Source organism: Ranitomeya variabilis, chromosome 1 (assembly GCF_051348905.1).
Source record: "Ranitomeya variabilis isolate aRanVar5 chromosome 1, aRanVar5.hap1, whole genome shotgun sequence".
In the NCBI taxonomy this organism is placed as follows: Eukaryota; Metazoa; Chordata; class Amphibia; order Anura; family Dendrobatidae; genus Ranitomeya; species Ranitomeya variabilis.
Window position 1 is genome coordinate 1,065,352,386 of NC_135232.1, and position 21,617 is coordinate 1,065,374,002.

Sequence of the window (21,617 nt, forward strand, 5' to 3'; positions counted from 1 at the left end):
AATGATAGATCTCGGCCCATCAGAAAATGTGAGGTACCTCGGCCATGGCACCTGACCGTGGGTACCTGCTAGATGATTGACGTATAGCACAGCCGTGGCATTATGCAATTGAATTTGGATGGGGTGACCCGCCAGAAGGCAGTGGACCTGCTGTAGGACTACCGTTCAGATCTCCAGAGCAATGATCGGGAGAAGACTGGCATTGGTAGTTACTAATAACCACTGAACCGGAAGAAAGGCCCTGGATGAAGAAGGAGCTCAGAGATTATCGTCTGAAAGTCTGTTTGACTTGCTGAAAACGAGCTGAGTGAAGGAAACTGCTTCCATTGTCGTCACCATTTTTCCTCAGAACCCTCCTAGCAAATTGAATGAAATGAGGGGATGAGTGATGAAGTGCGCGAGCTCCCTGTTGAAGGGCCATGACCTTGTCTAGAGGGAGAATTACCATCCTTCTGGAAGTGTGCAGGATCATCCTCAAAAAGGATATCTGCTGGGCTGGAAATGAGGAAAACTTGTCTATGTTTAGCTGCCAGCCCAGGTGAGAGGGTATCGCAAGTGATATAGACTACTCAGCGTAGTCCTGGAAGGGCAGCTAGACAGTCGACCAAACAGGGCAGGACGACCACGCCTCTAGTGTGCAAGAGGAATATGACAGCCGCCATGAGCCTTGCAAACACTCTGGGTGCGGTAGCAAGGCCGAAGGACAAGGTCGTGACTTGAAAATGCTGTTCACGAATGGAAAAGTGAAGGAATTTTTGAAGAGGGGAAAAATAGGAATGTGAGGGTAAGCATCCCGAATGTCGATTGGATGCCAGAAACTGCACCTTTTTCTGTTGAAGTAATGGCTGAGCGGAGGAACTCCATTCGAAGAAGGAGGACCTTGTCAAAGGTTGTTAGAAGTTTGAGGTCCAGGATCGGTCTTACTTTTTGCTCCCCTTTTTGAAACCAAGATCCCTTAGGGTACTGTCACACAGTACCATTTTGATCGCTACGACGGTACGATTCGTGACGTTCTAGCGATATCGTTACGATATCGCCGTGTCTGACACGCAGCAGCGATCAGGGATCCTGCTGAGAATCGTACGTCGTAGCAGATCGTATGGAACTTTCTTTCGTCGCTTGATCACCCGCTGACATCGCTGGATCGTTGTGTGTGACAGCGATCCAGCGATGTGTTCGCTTGTAACCAGGGTAAACATCGGGTAACTAAGCGCAGGGCCGCGCTTAGTAACCCGATGTTTACCCTGGTTACCAGCGTAAACGTAAAAAAAACAAACAGTACATACTTACATTCCGGTGTCTGTCCCCGGCGTCTCAGCTTCTCTCCACTGTGTGAGCGTCTGCCAGCCGGAAAGCGAGCACAGCGGTGACGTCTGACGTCACCGCTGTGCTTTCCGGCTATGGCGCTTACACAGTGGAGAGAAGCAGAACGCCGGGGACAGACACCGGAATGTAAGTATGCACTGTTTGTTTTTTTTACGTTTACGCTGGTAACCAGAGTAAACATCGGGTTACTAAGCGCGGCCCTGCGCTTAGTTACCCGATGTTTACCCTGGTTACCGGGGACTTCGGCATCGCTCCAGCGCCGTGATTGCAACGTGTGACCGCAGTCTACGACGCTGGAGCGATAATCATACGATCGCTGCGACGTCACGGATCGTGCCGTCGTAGCGATTAAAATGGTACTGTGTGACAGTACCCTTAGATCTAGACTGTCCTGGACAACCCTTCCACTGCTGGTTGGGGCTGTAGGAAACATACGATCCTTTGTTAGTCTCCCACGCAAAAGATTTGATTGGCCAGATGTACTGTCTTCGGGAAAAGGTTACTGGTGTGAATCAAAGTAGTTAAGGTCTCCAGCCAGGAGACCATTGCTCTAGCAATCCATGTGGTGGCTAGGGAGGGTAGAGCGCTGAACCCAAAAAGGCAAGACGGGACGAATCAGATTTGCTATCTGACAGTCCGTGGTATTTTTAATTGATGATACATCGGGCAGGGATACTGGTAGGTATACCACAGGAGATTCTACCAGGTTAATCTGCCAAGTGGCTGAATGCGCGGCTGCATCCAGCAGGTCATAGTCTCTTGCCATCGCCGCTCTCTTTTGACGGTCCAGAGTTAAAAATTAGGAACCCTCGATCCACCATCCTCTTAACAGGGAAGTGGAGAGGGACCATCCGCCTTCTTGCATCCTCTGCTAAATAGTGGTGATGCAGAGGGGGGTGCCTCTGTACATCCACAGAGTTCAGGTCTCCGGGTGGACAAGACAGGTTGTCTGGTGTTAGGCCTGGATGCAGAAGAGGATACACAGAGGCGACACTCCGTGTGCTCGTCTGTTGATGGTGTGGGGAGATCGGTGCCCTTTAAAGGACCCATCGCCCTTAAAAATCAGACCAGGTGTGGCATCCCACGTAGAGGCTTCTGTCCAGTAAATCGCTTAAACGGATTGAATGGCAAATGCTCTACGAGGGAGTTTAGTCTAGTTTAGACCGGAGTCCTCGTTAATGTACAGAGATTGGTTGATGATATAAATAGGCGAGTTCATCCTTTACTGAAGCTCTGGCAAGTCCAGGTCCAAGGCATATTCAGAGTCTAGTTCTCAGCAAATCCTTGGGGAGAGAGATCATGAAATGAAAACGTCCGTTTTCTAGATGCCTGTACGTTTCTAGAATGCTCGCAGCCCCTACTAGCCGACGGCTCCCCTGTAGGAGAGGGACCATGTATATCGGTCCTGCGAGCATTCCGAGCCACAGAGGGATCACGGAGGGATTCAGTCTCTTAGAGAAACCATGGGTTGCGGTAGTGACGAAGTCAACTGAGGGAACTAGGTAATCTGGGATAAACTGAGATCAGCGGCGGAGGGCTCCTGAGCTCATTTAGGGTGACCGGCTTCGGATTGGTAATGTGCCTTTAAGACCAGGGAATACTGGTCGTGTGCCTTTAAGACCAGGGAATACTGGTCGTGTGCCTTTAAGACCAGGGAATACTGGTCGTGTGCCTTTAAGACCAGGGAATACTGGTCGTGTGCCTTTAAGACCAGGGAATACTGGTCATGTGCCTTTAAGACCAGGGAATACTGGTCATGCCATGTTGCAGACTCGTTGTGCCCCTTTAATGCAAAGTCGTCGCCCCTGTGTGAGCCGGCTGGGTGGACATGATGGCCACCGGGAGTTGCAGAGGTGATAAAATCTCGCAGAGAGCGACAAGCGCCAATTCGGGGGCGGAGCCACAGGCACGATGTGGGCAGAGCCTCAATACTTCCATGAATAGGCCCAAGCCGGGGCCTAAATTTCTGCAGCCGGCGGGAGCGATACCAGCGGTAGAAGTGAGGGACGTCGCAGTGGCCGAGAAAACTGAGCACTTCCGTGCCAGGCGAGAAGCCCCAGAAAAGCGGGCAAAGCCACCTTAGGGCGCCATAGTGTGCTTCCGGAGTGCGGCCTACACATCGGCCAAAGCCAGGGGCTAAATTTTAGCAGCCGGCCACAGCGTTACCTCAGGGAGGTGGGCCACAGGGAAGCCTGAGACTGCCTGTGAGCATGTGAATATCCCACTGCAGAGGCCCGCCGCTGACAGGATCCACTCACCATCGGTGCGCGTCCCGGCATGGAGCCGCCGCGGATGACTGCAGGTCAGGTATTGCAGCGTTGACGGTGCAGGGATAGAGGGATAAACCTCAATTCATCATCCCTTTGTTAGGGAGGTGGAGAGGAACCGTCCGCCTCCTTGTGCCATCCGCTTTCAGAGGTGGGACAGTGGGGGCTCCTCAGACGCCAAAGAGAGGGGCCTCTGTACAGCCACGGAGTTCAGCCCCCGGGGTGGACAGGGCCAGTTGTCCGGCATTAGGCCTGGCTCCAGGAGAGGATACATAGAGGCGACACTCCATGTGACCACCTGTTGCTGGTGTGGGGAGATCGGGACCGTGAAGGAACCGTCGCCTCTGAAGTGAGCTCAGGCATGGCTTCCCACGTCGCGGGAGAGGGTATGGGGAGGTATACTCCGCGTGCTCGTCTGTTGATGGTTCAGGGGAGATCGGAACCTTGAAAGGATCCGTCGCCCCCTTCACTCCATTAATTAAAAAATAAAAGTTTACAGAAAAGTACAAAATAAAATAAAAAGTTGGGGTCTGAACCAGACCCAAGTGCCTCCTGCAGACACCAAGCAAGAACTGGTTAGCTGAGAGCCAGCAGGAGGGTGTATACTGCAGGGGAGGAGCTAACTTTCTTTGTATCACTTAGTGTCAGCCTCCTAGTGACAGCAGCATACACCCACGGTCTGTGTCCCCCAATGAGGCGAAGGAGAAAAAAGACAAATAGCTCCTCCTCAGCAGTATACACCCACCGACAGGCACAACACACATCACTTAGTGTCAAAGCAGTAGGAGAAGCCAAAAAACAGAACCATGTACAAGCCCAACAAAAAGACGCATAGGCCCAACATAGGCACAAAACCAGGGAGGGCATGGTGTCCAATGAAGGCTCCAAGAAAGAGATTCTACGGTGGGTACCAAAAATCCCTCTTTCTTTATTGCTTCATTGGGGGACACAGGTAACCGTGAGATGTCCCAAAGCAGTCCCTGAGGGTGGGAAACAGGGTAAATGAAAAAGAAACGGACATACAGTACAGACCAAAAGTTTGGACACACCTTCTCATTTAAGGATTTTTTCTGTATTTTCATGACTATGAAAATTGTACATTCACACTGAGGGCATCAAAACTATGAATTAACACATGTGGAATTATATACTTAAAGGGAACGTATCACCCCCCCCCCCCCCAGGCGTTTGAGGCTAAAAGAGCCACCTTGTGCCTTGTGCAGCAGTAATGCTGCATTCTGACAAGGTGGCTCTTTTAGTTATTGGTGCTGTAACTGCAGAAATAATCTGTTTTGTAATTTGTCCTAAATATCTTTCTTCAGTCCTGGAGGCAGGCCTTTCCCCCCCTGCTGGAGACGCCACACATCCGTCACTCAAGTCTTCATGGCGCCGGGCACCGCCTCCTCAGTGCTGTTTTGAAATGAGCCGGCGCCTGCACTCTTGTCATGCCTTGGGCAGGCGCAGTGAGCGCTGCCCGTCCTCTGTCCTCATATGTAGTCTAGCTGACTGCGCCTGTGCGGCCGCCCTGCCTGTGAATCCCCGCCCCGCAGTGTCTTCTGATTTATTCTCACTGCGGGGCTGGGATTCACAGGCAGGGCGGCCGCACAGGCGCAGTCAGCTAGAATGCATATGAGGACAGGCAGCGTTCACTGCGCCTGCCCAAGGCATGACAAAAGAGCGCAGGCTGATTTCAAAACAGCGTTGAGGAGGCGGCGCCCTGCGCCAAGAAGACTTGAGTGACGGATGTGTGGCGTCTGCAGCAGGGGGGGGGAAAGGCCTGCCTCCAGGACTGAAGACAAGGTATTTAGGACAAATTACAAAACAGATTATTTCTGCAGTTACAGCACCAATAACAAAGAGCCACCTTGTCAGAATGCAGCAATACTGCTGCACAAGGTGGCTCTTTTAGTTTCAAACGCCTGGGGGGGGGGGGGTGACAGGTTCCCTTTAACAAAAAAGTGTGAAACAACTGAAATTATGTCTTATATTCTTATATATTAAGTTCTTTAAAGTAGCCACCTTTTGCTTTGATGACTGCTTTGCACACTCTTGGCATTCTCTTGATGAGCCTCAAGAGGTAGTCACCGGGAATGGTTTTCACTTCACAGGTGTGCCCTGTCAGGTTTAATAAGTGGAATTTCTTGCCTTATAAATGGGGTTGGGACCATCCGTTGTGTTGTGCAGAAGTGTGGTGGATACACAGCTGATAGTCCTACTGAATATACTGTTAGAATTTGTATTATGGCAAGAAAAAAGCAGCTAAGTAAAGAAAAACGAGTGGCCATCATTACTTTAAGAAATGAAGGTCAGTCAGTCCGAAAAATTGGGCAAACTTTGAAAGTGTCCCCAAGTGCAGTGGCAAAAACCATCAAATGCTACAAAGAAACTGGCTCACATGAGGACCGCCCCAGGAAAGGAAGACCAAGAGTCACCTCTGCTTCTGAGGATAAGTTTATCCGAGTCACCAGCCTCAGAAATCGCAGGTTAACAGCAGCTCAGATTAGAGAGCAGGTCAATGCCACACAGAGTTCTAGCAGCAGACACATCTCTACAACAACTGTTAAGAGGAGACTTTGTGCAGCAGGCCTTCCTGGTAAAATAGCTGCTAGGAAACCACTGCTAAGGACAGACAAGCAGAAGAGACTTGGTTGGGCTAAAGAACACAAGGAATGGACATTAGACCAGTGGAAATCTGTGCTTTGGTCTGATGAGTCCAAATTTGAGATCTTTGGTTCCAACCACCGTGTCTTTGACAGAAAAGGTGAACGGATGGACTCTACATGCCTGGTTCCCACCGTGAAGCATGGAGGAGGTGGTGTGATGGTGTGGGGGTGCTTTGCTGGTGACACTGTTGGGGATTTATTCAAAATTGAAGGCATACTGAACCAGCATGGCTACCACAGCATCTTGCAGCGCCATGCTATTCCATCCGGTTTCCGTTTAGTTGGACCATGATTTATTTTTTTAACAGGACAATGACCCCAATCACACCTCCAGGCTGTGTAAGGGCTATTTGATCAAGAAGGAGAGTGATGGGGTGCTACACCAGATGACCTGGCCTCCACAGTCACCAGACCTGAACCCAATCGAGATGGTTTGGGGTGAGCTGGACCGCAGAGTGAAGGCAAAAGGGCCAACAAGTGCTAAGCATCTCTGGGAACTCCTTCAAGATTGTTGAAAGACCATTCCCGGAGACTATCTCTTGAAGCTCATCAAGAGAAAGGCAAGAGTGTGCAAAGCAGTCATCAAAGCAAAAGGTGGCTACTTTGAAGAACCTAGAATATAAGACATAATTTCAGTTTCACACTTTTTTGTTAAGTATATAATTCCACGTGTTAATTCATAGTTTTGATGCCTTCAGTGTGAATGTACAATTTTCATAGTCATGAAAATACAGAAAAATCTTTAAATGAGAAGGTGTGTCCAAACTTGTGGTCTGTACTGTAGGTTGGAGAGTGGGTAACCGCCGCCTGCAGTACCTTCCTTCCTAGGCATTCATCAGACGAGGCATCGGTATGAACCTTGTAAAACCTCACAAAAGTGTGCAATGATGACCAGGATGCAGCCGACCTGGAAGCTGGAAGTTCCTTAGGACGACTCTCAAAAATGAGAAACAAGGCGTCAGAGTGACAAAAAGAAACAGTTCTCGAGATATAGTTCTGAACAGCTCTGACCAAATCCAGATTGTGGAGAGATTTCTCCAGAGGATGGACTGGAGAGGAACAGCACGAAGGAAAGGTAATTTCTTCATTAGTGTGGAATGAAGAGACCACCTTAGGCAAGAAGGATGGAACGGATCTGAGAACCACCTTGTCCTGATGTAGGATAAGGAACGGGAACAGCAGGATAATGCCACTAATTCAGAAACTCTCCTGATGAACATAATGGCAACTAAAAAGGCAACCTTCCATGACAGGAGAGAAAACGAGATGTCCTGAATGGGTTCAAAGGGAGGGCGCCGAGAACAAGGTTAACATTCCACGGCTCTGCTCTACCAGAAAAAAAAATTAATAAAACACAACAGGTTATCTGAAAAGGAAAAGATGGATCTGGGAACAGATCCAGGTCTGCCTCCTACTGACACTAAGCAAAAACGGACGTGCTTTGTGCCTGTCGGTGGGTGTATACTGCTGAGGAGCCATTTTCCTTATGTTCTGCATAGTGTCAGCCTCCTAGCGACAGCAGCATACACCCATGGTTACCTGTGTCCCCCAATGAAGCGATGAAGAACATGTTTTTTTTCTTTTCTACAAGTGTGAAGCGGACCTATCCACTGCAGAAGTTCCACAACAGAAGATCAGTCGGTGATTGTAGGCAACGGGCACCAAGCCATCCTGCTGGAAGAAGATGTGGAGACTGTCCAGGAAACTACACAGCATTAAAATAGCAGCATTCACCCTTAGGCTATGTGCCCATGTTGAGTTTTTGTTTGTTTTTTTAAGCGTTTTTGCTGTGATTTTCCTTGGCGGAAACGCTTAAAAACCGCTTACAAACAGCATCCCATTCATTTCTAATGCATTGCGCAGTTCTTGTGCCCATGCTGCGCTTTTTCCACGGCGGAAAAGCATTGCGGGAAAATGTTCATTATTTTTGCGGAATCGCAGCAATTCTGCACCCTTAGACATGCATTAGAAATCCGCTTGTAAAACACGGTAAATACGCAGTAAAAAGACATATAAACCACGTCTAAATCCGCAGGCGTTTTTCCTGCCAAAGGTATGTAGAATTTGAAGCAGAAAATTCTGCTTCTTTTCTGCAACGTGGGAACATAGCCTTAGGGTTCCTTTTAAGGACTTTTCTTGGGCCGAGAACACTACATAACATCAATATAATAATGGACATTACAAAGAGAAAAACAGACGACAACAATAAAATATAGTCAATATATTTAAGCATCTCTTCCCAAGTAATGAACAAATAAGTCTTCAGTAATAGCAGTCTGGGTAAATATACATATACCATCAGCAACAATGGAAAAGTGGAGGTGGGAACCTGCTGTATCCAGCAAAAACAATGGCAGTAAACAGACCTTAAAGAGCACATAAGTGTTAGTAGCCATTTGCAATACAAACCATCAAACAATTTAAGTCTATTGATGTTTAGGCCAGCTTAGGAACGGCTAATTTCCTAAAGGGTAAAAATGGTGATAACGAGGACAGAATATTACCCAGGAAGGCAGTCAGATGAGATCGTGAGTGGAGGAAGGCCAATCACACAATTCACTAGACGTTTAAAGAAGCTTCTCCATATAATGGCAGTTGTACTATAATCACTGTGCTATATATAACATTTATCTAGGGAAACAGAAAGATGCCGTAAATCATAATTTTGCTTAATTATAAGTCCCAACCAAGGCTGTGGAGTCGGTGTCCATTTTGGTGGGGTCGGTATAAAATGGACCGACTCTGAAAATATATAATAAATTGGGTACAGTAGTATAATGCAGGATGTGCTGTAAATGTGTTCATAATTTGGGAAAGTTACAAAATGTCCTATAAAAATCTGTTCTGTTCCTGATCTACGGATCTTGGCTTTTAGCAGAGATGAATCTGTGCTGCACTTTATGTAAATGCTCAGTAGCAGTAAGTTAGGGCTGTGAGATCAGAGATGGAAGTCAGGGAAATTGAGGAGTCTGAGTCAGAGTCGGTGGTTTGGCTTACTGACTCCATAGCCATGGTCACAACAGATGATGAGAGTGGTCCCCACTCATAACTATTTGCCTTTGGGGAGAGTGGTAATGATGTTTTCCATGAGTTTATCCAGTGTACGTGGATGGTTGACGCACACCGTAAGAACTGCATGTGGACAAGTCCAGGGAATGTGGTGGCCACAACCCTTTGCTCCTCCATAAATAGCTCATGAACCCATGCCAGTGAGTTGCTGGAAGTATGGCATATTGCCCCATCGTGTTGAAAATAACAGGACTTTTTTTTTTTTCCTTCAGTTAGTTGGTCACAAAACTGTTTAAGATGTCCAAGTAATCTCCGTATTCATAGTTGATTTGAAGAAAATTGGGCCCCACTATTCATATTCTTGACACCAACCGGTAATTTTCTGGTAATGAAGAGGCGTTTTGTGAGACAGAAGGGAATGTTTCATGGACCAGTACCTCAAAACCTGGGAATTTACATGATAACATAAGTAATTTATGTTACATGTTTTGCTTTGTTGGGCTCTTTCAGTTCCTGGACACCAGGTCTGTGGAGTCGGTATAAAATGGACCGACTCATAAAATATGTAATAAATTGGGTACAGTTGTACAATGCAGGATGTGCTGTAAATGTTTATATAATAATTTGGAAAGTTATGAAATGTTCTATAAATGTCTGTTCTGTTCCTGAGATAAGGATTTCAGCTTTTAGTTGAGATGAATCTGTGTTGCACTTTATGTACATGCTCAGTAGTGACCAGTGCAGTGGGGTCATAGTGGAGATGAATCTGTGCTGTACTCGATGCACATACTCAGTAGTGACCAGTGCGGTGGGGTCAGAGTTGAGATGAATCTGTGCTGCACTCTATGTACATGCTCAGTAGTGACCAGTGCTGTGGGGTCATAGTGGAGATGAATCTGTGCTGCACGTTATGTACATACTCAGTAGTGACCAGTGCGGTGGGGTCATAGTGGAGATGAATCTGTGCTGCACTTTATGTACATGCTCAGTAGTGACCAGTGCTGTGGGGTCGGAGTTGACATGAATCTGTGCTGTACTTTATGTACACGCTCAGTACGGTGGGGTCGTAGTTGAGATGAATCTGTGCTGCACGTTATGTACATGCTCAGTAGTGACCAGTGTGGTGGGGTTGGAGTTGAGATGAATCTGTGCTGCACTTTATGTACATGCTCAGTAGTGACCAGTGCTGTGGAGTCATAGTGGAGATGAATCTGTGGTGCACTTTATGTACATGCTCAGTAGTGACCAGTGCTGTGGAGTTGGGAGTCAGGGAAATAAGGTATCGGAGTTATGGAGTCGGGAGACAGCGTAAGGGAAATAAAGGAGTTGGAGATTTGGCTTACTGACACCACAGCTATGCTGGACACATTATTTGATACCGTTTAAAGTTCAGCAATTTCAGCACTCGCTGACACATTTTTCACGATACACCAAGTTCAACAGAAGGACGGAACAGGAAAGCAAAATAAAGTTGGAACACTGAACACAGGGCGACACCACGTGCCAGACAGAGAGCAAGGGGCTACGGCCTCCTCCAAAGAGAGCGGCACTGGTATTGGAGGTGGACTACTTTTCCATGGGGCACCCTAGATGTATACATGTATAAAACCTGGAGGGGCACCAGAAAAAAAAGTATGGGTGCAAACGCCTCCCAGGTAAAGACCAAACCTTCCAAACATAAATAATAAATGGAGGCCACACACCAAAAAGATGAAATATATAATTAGCTTATAATGGCCTGTTGTGTGACATTTTCTGTTCACGGTCTGATATGTGTGTGTATCTACACAGAATACAGCAACATGCAGAGTTATGCCTTACCCCCCATGGAGCATAGAAGGGTGCCAGACACATAGTAGGTTCAACCCTGGCACTTTTTCAGTTTACCCAGCAACACCAATGGAAAAAAGGACACATAAAAAACAACCCTATGTCATCTTCAAAATAAATCTAAAAAAAAAAAAGGCGTTCCAGTTTTAGCAGTGCAGAGCTTTGCTGTGTTACCAACTATAAGACCATGATGTGCCCAAGGAAAGATGTAAGATTTGTATCTATTCAGACTTATTGAAAGGAATAAAGCAATGAATGCAACATCCAATGAAAGGAAGCAGAGATGCTGAATATGTGAGTTTTTAATAAAGAGATTTATTAGCCACTGGTGTCGGCCCATCCCATAGTCCTTGTGCAGAGTATAAGCCAGGCTGACACATTACCACTCCAACCCTTTAACAACTAGCGCTATGCTATTTTTTGCATTTTTTTTTACGCCTTCTTCCAAGAGCCGTAACTTTTCAAATTTTCCATCTGAACAGCCGTAAAAGACCTGTTGTTTTTTTTTTTGTTTTTTATGTCGGCCAAGTTTTAGTTTTGATTGACACCATTTATGTTATCAAAACAATGGAATGAAAAACAAGAGAGAAGGTTTCCAAGAGGGGTGAAATAAAATGCAATTCCACCTTTGCTTTTTGCTTTATTCTGATAACTTTCACTGAGGCAAAATGATCTGGAAATAAATCATGCTGACCCGGATGATCTCAAGTCATACCAAAACTTAAAGGGGTTTTACACTACTAGGACAAATCCTTTTTCATCAAAATGTTTGGTCCCACATAAAATAATAAAGCTTATACTCCCCTCCTGTGCCGACGTCGCTCCAGTGGTGTTGGCACTCGCTCTCCCACGCGGTTGTGGCGCAAAATCAGCGCTGGCATCACTGTCCCCGCCTTCAGACAAATCGATCACAAAGAGGAGTCTGGGCTGCAGCTGATCTCTGACTTCCTCTTCCTGCTCAATTCGACAGGAGGCCGGGACAGTGACCCCAGCGCTGATTGGGCATCGGGGTCACGACAGCACGGGAGCCCTGGGAGAGAGAGTGTCGGCATCGCGGGAATGGCACCAGCACGGGAGGGGAGTATAAGCTTTACTATTTTATGGGGGCCAAGTGCGGGGTATGAGAAGAAGTTCTCCAAGTAGAGGACAACTTTTTTAAAAAGGCTGAACAAAATTTTTTAATTACCAAAGTATTAAATTATTTAATTTTTTCTTTTTCCATCGATGGATCTGTAAATTTGTTTTTGGTGCACAGCGATTTTTACCTATGCCACTTTGGGTTATATATAAAGTATTGATTACTTTTTATTGTATTAGGGAGATTTAACATTTTAGATTTTTTTTTTTTTTTACTTTTTTCCCCCCTTTGTTTTTCAGTCCCCATACAGAACTTTTACCTGTGATTATTAAATTGCTTGAGCAATAAGACAGTCACCCAGACACAGGCTTCATAGGAGGACCAACCAAGAGAACAGTGACGGGGACCTTTAGCAGGCCCCTGTCTGCCATGTTATCCCAACAGTGCCCCCTTATTATTATAATAATAATAAATCCCTTTATTTATATAGCGCCAACATATTCCGCAGCGTTTTACAGTTTGCACACATTATCGTCGCTGTCCCCGATGGGGCTCACAATCTAAATTCCCTATCAGTATGTATTTGGAGTGTGGGAGGAAACTGGAGAACCCGGAGGAAACCCAAGCAAACACAGGGAGAACATACAAACTCCTTGCAGGTAATGTCCGTGGCTGGATTTGAACCCAGGACTCCAGCGCTGCAAGACTGCAGTGCTAACCACTGAGCCACCATGCTACCCGTTTATAAAACATCGCCAATGTCAGTCACTTGGCCCATTGGTGCAGATTGCACTGCAGCAGGGAAACTCTGCGATCGAGAAACCACAACATCCAGACATGAGCTGCAACAACGGTATGTGCTGGAGATCCCGCTGTACCATCTGCTCTAGCTACAGAGACTGGGGTAATGGCGAATAAACCACTAAACAACACAGCGAGTCCATTACAGGAGGGATCATTGATGTCATCTCCCTGGGGTCAGTGTCTAAAAGACAAATATGTAGCCAGTGTAAATAGTAACCAAGGCCGCGGCAGAACTGAAGGCTGTGTCAATTACATGTGTGATTAGCAAACAGGGTAAAAACTAACCTGCGCTTCAAGTGTAGTAAAGAATTAAAAAAAAAAAAAAAATTGTACTATAGGCCATCCAAAAAGACAAGCCAACGATGGGTCTTATAGGAATCTAGTCTACTCTTATTATTATTATTATTATGGTAAATGAAACTTAAAGGGGTTGTCTAGCACTAAACGCTATGATCAGTAGAGGTCACCCACGGTGGAGAGGCGTCAGACATCTACCAATCTCATATTGATGACCTATCACATGAATAGGTCATCAATAATTTAGTTCTGAACAGCCCCTTTAAAGGTGATGCCATTTAAACGGGCCCGACGATAACAGCTGATTGACAAGGGTCTATAGTCAGAGCATTTTTCATGGCAGCAGCCCAAATATTACACGTAATACCATGACTGGGATGGCCCTGTTTTTTCCCCTGTAATAAAGGGGTTATTTCAGCAGGAGGACCTCCAACTCAGAATTCATTTGTCATATTATGGGAGAATTTTCAACATACAATTAAAGGGATTATCAGAAGGACTGGTCATCAATATCAAAGTGGTGGAAAACTCCTTACAAAAGCAGCTGTACTTACCTACTTAACCCCACAACATTCCCGCTGTGTGTATCCGGTCCTCCTCATGGTCTTTTGTTTACTTTGGCTGCAGAAATAATAATCCATATACCAGGGGCGTACCTAGAGATGGGGGAGGGCGCAGTCGGGCCGCCTGATTCGGCAGTCCAACAAGTCTCCCCAGCGGCTGCATTTTCGACTTGGTTGCTCTCTGTTGCCAGCTGTCAAGCTAATAGCGGACTCAGAGAAGCAATCAGTTATAATCTGGTATCTCAGACACAAGTACAATTGAAGCTCTGAACACCGGCACTTCATGGGTCAGGACGACGTCAGCAATGCGACCAGGTCATCTGATCACGCTGCCGACGTCCCTCTCCATCCAGCATCGCAGAGGCACGGTGAACGGCGGTCTGCTAAGCGCTGCCCTGGAGCTGAAGAAACCAACAATTTATTGTAATTGGAGGATGGTACTATGGGGGGGTACTATGGAATTGAAGAAAAAAAGAGGAACAAGACCAAAACGGACAGTATATGGAATGGGGTATAGGGATTGATGCGGACACACTCTAAGGAGTGGGGTGAGGACTGTTGCGGACACACTGAGAAGGGTATTTCAGAGGACAGCATGAGGAGTAAGTGGGTGATTTGTGCAGAAACACTAAGAAGTGGGTTGAATGGTTGCGGACACACTGAGGAGTGGGGGGCAGGGGGATTAGTGCGGACACAGTATGAGGAGTGGAGGGGATTGTGCAGACACAGTATAAGGAGTGGGTGAGAGGGGCATTAGAATGGACACAGTAAAAGGCAGGAGGGAGGGATTGGAGCCAACACATTATGAGGATTGGGGGAAGTATTGCTGTGGACACAGAATGAGTAGCCAGAGGGGGATTGGTGAGGACACAGTATGAGGAGCAACGTGTGGAATTGGAGAGGACACTGTATAAGGAGAAGAATATGGTGTGGGCACAGTATAAGTGGTGTGGATTTGTGCACAGACACAGTATAAGGAGGGGGGTGCAAGGGATTGGTGTGGACACAGTATGGTAAGCGAAGGAGACCTGTGATGAGACAGTATGGGGAATGTGGAATATGTGAGGAAACCGTATGGAGGAGGGGGCGGAATGGGTGTGGAAACTGTATAGGAAGTGGGGATGTATGAGGAGACAGTATGGTGAGTGAAGAGGGAAATGTGTGGAGAGACTATTGACAATAGTGCTAGGGGACAGTGTTTGGGGAGAAAAGTGTGAGGGGGCACAGAATAGGGACTGGGTAGGATGGTGAGTAGTAGAGAGATTGGGGCAGGGTGAGGGCAGTATGCAGAGGGGACAGTGTCTGTGAGTAGAGGCGTGCAGACCTCCAGGGTGAACCCGCACTACTGTATGGACTATTTACTTTAGGTTTTCACTTTGTACCGGAAAAGGCTGTTTTTCTTCTATTATCCTGAGCAGTTTATGGAGTTTTTAGAAACCAGCCTGGACATTTTACTGAAACTACTTCATGTGCCTACCTCAGAACGCAACTGAGAGAGTAGAGACCCTACACCATGCATTAAGTAATCTTACAAGTTATGGATGCTACATGTGTACAGGATCAGAACCATTAACAGAGTAAGAATACATCACCAGAAACACCATCAGTACAGAAATATGTCACCTAAACCACCATTAGTAGAGAAATACATCATCAGAACCACCATTAGTACATGACTACATCACTAAGCCTAGTACAGCAATCAATTGCTTTAAAGTAAATACACAAGCCGCCCTTCCAGAATGGATAGTATTGCCTACTTGGAAGTAAAGGAATTTTCGAGACACAGATATTCGCTGCATAAAGGCCAAATGGGTTCATAAGTCAACAGTTTTGAAATCCTGAACATTTGCCTAAGTGTATGTGCACATGTTTAGTTTTTACAGCAGAAAAATCTGCTGTGAATTCTAAGTGTTGTAAAAAAAAACAAAAAAAAAAAACACACAACTTGCATGTGTTTTAACCCTGTTCTTTTTAAATAAAAGAATTGTCATGCTAGAGATGAGAAAAAAAACACCATGAAAATTCAAATCTGCCCAGAAAAGCAGCATTTCAGATATTTAATTCACTCGAGTGTACTGTAAAATAAGGTGTTCTTATTCCACAGCAATAACACAGTGGTGGAAAAGGGGGGGGGGACACACAAAAATTGCGACGTGTGAACAAGCCCCAAGTATACAGTACTTGAATTGAAGCGGTTTTCCCACGAACAAACTTAATTTTAAAGCTGTTTTTAATGAATAGATCTTGTAATAATAATAAGTTCTACGATTGGATGTGTTTAAAGAAAATGTTCCTGTGCCGAGATAATCTTATACATGTGCCCCTGCTGTGTACTGTGTAATGGCTGTTTCTGACCGTACAGGGACATGGTCTGATCATACCACAGCTCCTGGGCAGGGGGGGAAGCAAAAGAGAATACAGACATTACAGCACAGGATCATAGCTGATTCTTTTTGTGAAGCAAAAACACTTCCCTGCCTATTTTTTTTTTTTAAAGGTGTTACCTCAAAGAAACAAATATTTGCAATCCTATGCTGTAATATCTGCATATTTGTTTGCTTTCCCCCCCCCCCCCCCCCCCGCCCAGGAGATGTGGTATGATGATCAGACCATGTTCCTGCACAGTCAGACATGGCCATTACACAGTACACAGCAGGGGCACATTTATAAGGTTATCTCAGCACAGGGACATTTTATTTAAACACATCCAATTGTGAAAGTTATTATTATTCCAAGATGCATTCATTAAAATAAACTTTTGTATGTGGGAAAACATCTTAAAATGATTGTTTAAAATAATATAACTGGCAAAACATTCACCTTGCTGTCCTTAGGGTACCGTTACACAAAACGATTTACCAACGATCACGACCAGTGATACAACCTGGCCGTGATCGTTGGAAAGTCGTTGTGTGGTCGCTGGGGAGCTGTCACACAGACAGCTCTCCAGCGACCAACGATGCCGAGGTCCTCGGGTAACCAGGGTAAACATCGGGTTACTAAGCGCAGGGCCGCGCTTAGTAACCCAATGTTTACCCTGGTTACCATCGTAAATGTAAAAAAAAACAAACAGTACATACATTCCGGTGTCCGTCAGGTCCCTTGCCGTCTGCTTCCCGCACTGACTGACTGCCGGCCGTAAAGTGAAAGCAGAGCACAGCAGTTACGTCACCGCTGTGCTGTGCTTCCATTTACGTCCGGCAGTCAGTCAGAGCGGGAAGCAGACGGAAAGGGACCTGACGGACACCGGAATGTGAGTATGTACTGTTTGTTTTTTTTTACATTTACGATGGTAACCAGGGTAAACATCGGGTTACTAAGCGCGGCCCTGCACTTAGTAACCCGATGTTTCCCCTGGTTACAAGCGAACGCATCGTTGGATCGGTGTCACACACACCGATCCAACGATGACAGCGGGAGATCCAGCGACGAAAGAAACGATCTGCTACGACGTACGATTCTCAGCGGGGTCCCTGATCGCTGCTGCGTGTCAGACACAGCGATATCGTATGGATATCGCTGGAACGTCACGGATCGTACCGTCGTAGTGATCAAAGTGCCACTGTGAGACGGTACCCTTACTGTACGGCCTGAGGCGATGGTACACAAAACAAGGATTTGCTTTGTCCTGTCCACCACGAGGCCGGCCAAGGACAATACCTAAAGCTTCAGGTCCTCGATGCAAAATCTGTAAGAGAGCATCTATCCTACTATGTGCCATTTATAATATTGCTCTCTTCCTATGCGGCAGATGGGTCTTGGCCCCCCTCAGGCACAGGCCTCCTACTCATAGCTATGCCCCTGGCCATGGCATCTTACAATGTATGTTTGGCAGCTTCAGAGCAGAGATTCAAAACAATAACATAGCGGACAGGAATAATACAGTTTACATGAATCCACGTTACCTGTATCTGAGACAAAGTCAACGGGATCAGGTTTTTTAACCTTAAGAGGCTTTAAAATTGGTGTCGATACTTCCAGTGTCTTTTTTGATCTTTTTACTACTGGCGTGTCTTCTTCAGAATCTGAAAAGAAATAACCAGTCAGAATCAGAGACAAAAAAAAATAAATAAAAATATAAATAAATAAATTTAAAAAAAAATATATATATATATATATATATATATATATATATATATATATATATATATATATATATATATATATATATATATATATATATATATATATATATATATATATATATCTCTATCTACACCATGATTAATATAATTTATACATTGTGACTTCTTGTGTTCGAATCTAACTTTCAAAGCTGCATGGCAAATGTTTCTCGCTCATGGCCTTTTCAGTAATTCCCATGACTTGAATTTAATGGGCAATATTTCCATTTTCAAAATCAGACACTATCACACTTAACAAGAAGGAAACTAAAATGTTAGCACTCCTTTTCAGCATCTCTATCTCCATTACATTACTAAGCAGATCTCTCAGACCTAGCGAGTCGGGCGTATTTATTTTTAAATGTCAGAATGGCTGAATAATCCATTGTGAAAGTAACTCATTCTCAGTCCACCTAGCCTGACTGCTCCTCAGAGTACCTCCTCCATGCGGAGATCTCATGCTGCTCAGTACAAGCTGCAGTTGTCAGCAGAGAGGAACGACACTGAGGAGTTGTCAGTCACACTGGTGTTGGTAGAGATGCTCATGAGCTATTTCCTTCTATAGCTGGATACTTATCAAATGCTGATCTTAATATCAGGATTATACAGCCGCTTGGACATGGATTTTCACAGTAAGTACACCAGGCTTTCAGGTCTAATAAGAAATCTTTGTAATAACGTAAGCAGGATTGTGTAATCTAGTGACAGGTCACTAAGCATTTGCCCAAGAAAATAGTTAAAATAGCTTCAACCAATTATTTGGATGAAAAATAATAGTAAAAGAAAACTAAATGGCCCCAACTATTAAAAAAAAAAACCTGTGTATGCACTTTGTCATATAGGACTTGCTGTTGTCTGTCGCTGGTCTTTAGCTTCATAGTTTATTAGGAATGATTCAATAAAATGTCAGGTCGATCATTGGCCACCACATTGATTCCTTTTCTAGTGTCGACACCAAAGCAAGCATGCGGTGATTGGCGAGGGTGCGCATACAATGTCTCACCAACGGGCCAGAACACTGACATGAAAGCAAACATGTGGCAGGGGATCTCTAGAGCACCAGCAACGGAGTAATAATGAAGACTCATTTATGCAAAGAAAACCAATGAGATACCTGAATCATAGATTATCCTCTTCTTCTTGTTACTCTGCTGCTTCTGCTTCTTCAACTGATCATCACTGCTGGAACTCTTCAAAAAAATAAAAAATAAATTAGCTATGAAAAGAATGGAAATGACAACAAATAGGCACGCCACACTGCACTATGAGTGCAGGAGACCGAGAGAAGTCCCAGAAGACTGGAGAAGAGTGAATGTTGTCCCTATCTTCAAAAAGCGGAAGATGGTGGACCCAGGGAACTATAGGCCAGTGAGTCTTACTTCTAAACTAGGAAAGATCTTTGAACAAATTATTAAACAACATGTATGCAAGTACTGGGATGAGAATAAGGTAATTAACCAGAGCCAGCATGGGTTTGTAATTAATATGTCATGCGAGACTAACCTAATTCCCTTTTCAGACAGAATCACTGACTGGGTGGATCCAGGAAATGAGGTAGATAATAAATCCCCAAGTTCAAAGAGCGACCAGAATGGTGACCGGTCTGCAAACAATGTCCTATGAGGAACGGTTAGAAGATTTGGGAATGTTTAGCTTGCACAAGAGAAGACTGAGAGGAGGCTAATAGCGGTCTACAAATATCTGAAGGGCTGTCAGTGTAGACTGATCATCCTTATTCTCATTTGCACATGGAAACACGAGAAGCAATTGAAATGAAACTGAAGGAGAAGATACAGATAGCAGGGAAAAAAAAATGTTGACAGTGAGGGTGATCAATGAGTTGAACAGGCTGCCATGAGAGTTGGTGAGTTCTACTTCAATGGAAGTCTTCAGAGGCTGGACAGACATCTGTATGAGATGCTTTACAGAATCCTGGCGTGCTTGGAGATTTAGTTTATGTCGACGCAGCTGAATTATTTGTGGCTGCTAGACAGCTTGAATACATGTGGGAGTTGCCTGTTTGTTAGGGAATCCTCACATCTATTCAAGCTGTCTAGCAGCTGCAAATCATGCAGCTGCATCAACAAACTAAATCTCCGAGCACGCCAGGATTCTGTAATGTCGACGCAGCTGCATGATTTGCAGCTGCTAGACAGCTTGAATTCATGTGGGGGTTGCCTGTTTGTTAGGGAATCCCCACATGTATTCAAGCTGTCTAGCAGCCGCAAATCATGCAGCTGCGGCGACATAAATTAAATCTCCGAGCACATCCAAATACTTGGGAGACAACCCCAGCATGCTCGGAGAAACTCGAGTAACGAGTATACGCCCTCATCACTAGTCAGGAGGAATCTGGAGAAGTCAGACAGTAACCATGACCAATCAGGGGACCAGCACTCGGACCTACGCTGATCTGCCCTTTTAATGTATATAGAGGCTGCTTGCTTGCCCGGTAGTTCTTCTAAAACCTGAAAGGGAATTCGCCCCTATGAATAACCAGAAAAAATCCATTTTCTCTGAAGTTATTACAGGAAATATGTTCATTTGGAAATGGCTTTTCTGGCAAAATCAGCTGTGGCTCCTCCATTCTAACAGGAATCGTCTCTTTTGCATAAATCGTTTTTAACCCCTTTCCAACGTCCGCCGTTCATATACTACTTTATATGCATATGTGCACAACTTACCTTACTGTCTTTTGACTTCTTATGTGTACTAGCTCCATGAGAACTTTTCACATTCTCTTTTTTGTCTTTCTCATTAGCAGATTTCTTGGCAACTGGGCTGACTCCAAAAAACTTCCGAATATCCTGAAATGCATAAGAAAAAATAGTTTAAAAAAATGAATGCTTCATTTAAACCAGCTCAGGATCGGGGCAATGTCTTCTGTTTTTGACCAGACACATTTTCTGATTTTATCATACACGCGCTTTTAGCAGCTGTAAGAAAAATTATCTCATTTGGATATCCAAATAGTTTTTGCCTCTTCTGCTTCATTTTTATATACGGTATTTTTTCTGTTGTTGTAGTTGAAACCGGGGAATAATATAAAGAAAAATAGGAAATATATATACAGCATATTTTTCACATTTTATATATTTTTTTTTACAACCACAAAGGACTGCTTTACAAAACATTTTAAATTGTGTTCCCTTTCCCATAGATGTTATTTTTATATATTGGACATAATTTTTTAGAGGGGAGTGAGGCTATAAAACACAATTCTAACTGGCAGTGTTTACTACCTTACTTTTTTATTTATTTCACACACTCTCCACTTTGGAAGTCCTAAAAGACCTTTGAGAGGACATTTGAGCATATCAATATACTAATTTATAGCCAATTTCCCCTGTAACTGGGGCTGGTGTATTCGTCCCAGTTGCCGCAGAAATTCAGCTTCCAGGTTGCATAGCAGAGTTGATGGAGTCTCCGAGGACCCAGCAGCTCCTGCTCTCTCCCTACAAACACAGATCACAGTCACTGGGTCCAGAGGAGGAAGCGCTGACAATGCTTCCTAATCAGCATACACTGCAATCAGAAAGGCAAATATGAGCAATCATGTATGAAGAGTCCGGCTGTGTCTGACAGCAGACTCCGCACCCACAGCAGCACAATCTCCTACAAACAGCATACACTGCATTAACGTTTTAGAACGT

The 21,617-nt window shown here is 45.0% G+C and overlaps 1 protein-coding gene across 2 annotated transcripts in view; it reads right to left on the bottom strand.

The window, feature by feature from the left end:
* The window catches only part of RFC1 (replication factor C subunit 1), a 110,085-nt gene that overhangs the window by 80,466 nt on the left and 8,002 nt on the right, over window positions 1-21,617 (bottom strand). For both annotated transcript variants that reach the window (XM_077279893.1, XM_077279892.1), the window contains exons 2-4: window positions 20,649-20,771; window positions 19,079-19,154; window positions 17,746-17,865 (exon numbers count right to left, since the gene is read on the bottom strand). In XM_077279893.1, coding sequence (XP_077136008.1) covers window positions 17,746-17,865; window positions 19,079-19,154; window positions 20,649-20,771 — 319 coding nt within the window. The remainder of the gene's footprint in view (window positions 1-17,745; window positions 17,866-19,078; window positions 19,155-20,648; window positions 20,772-21,617) is intronic.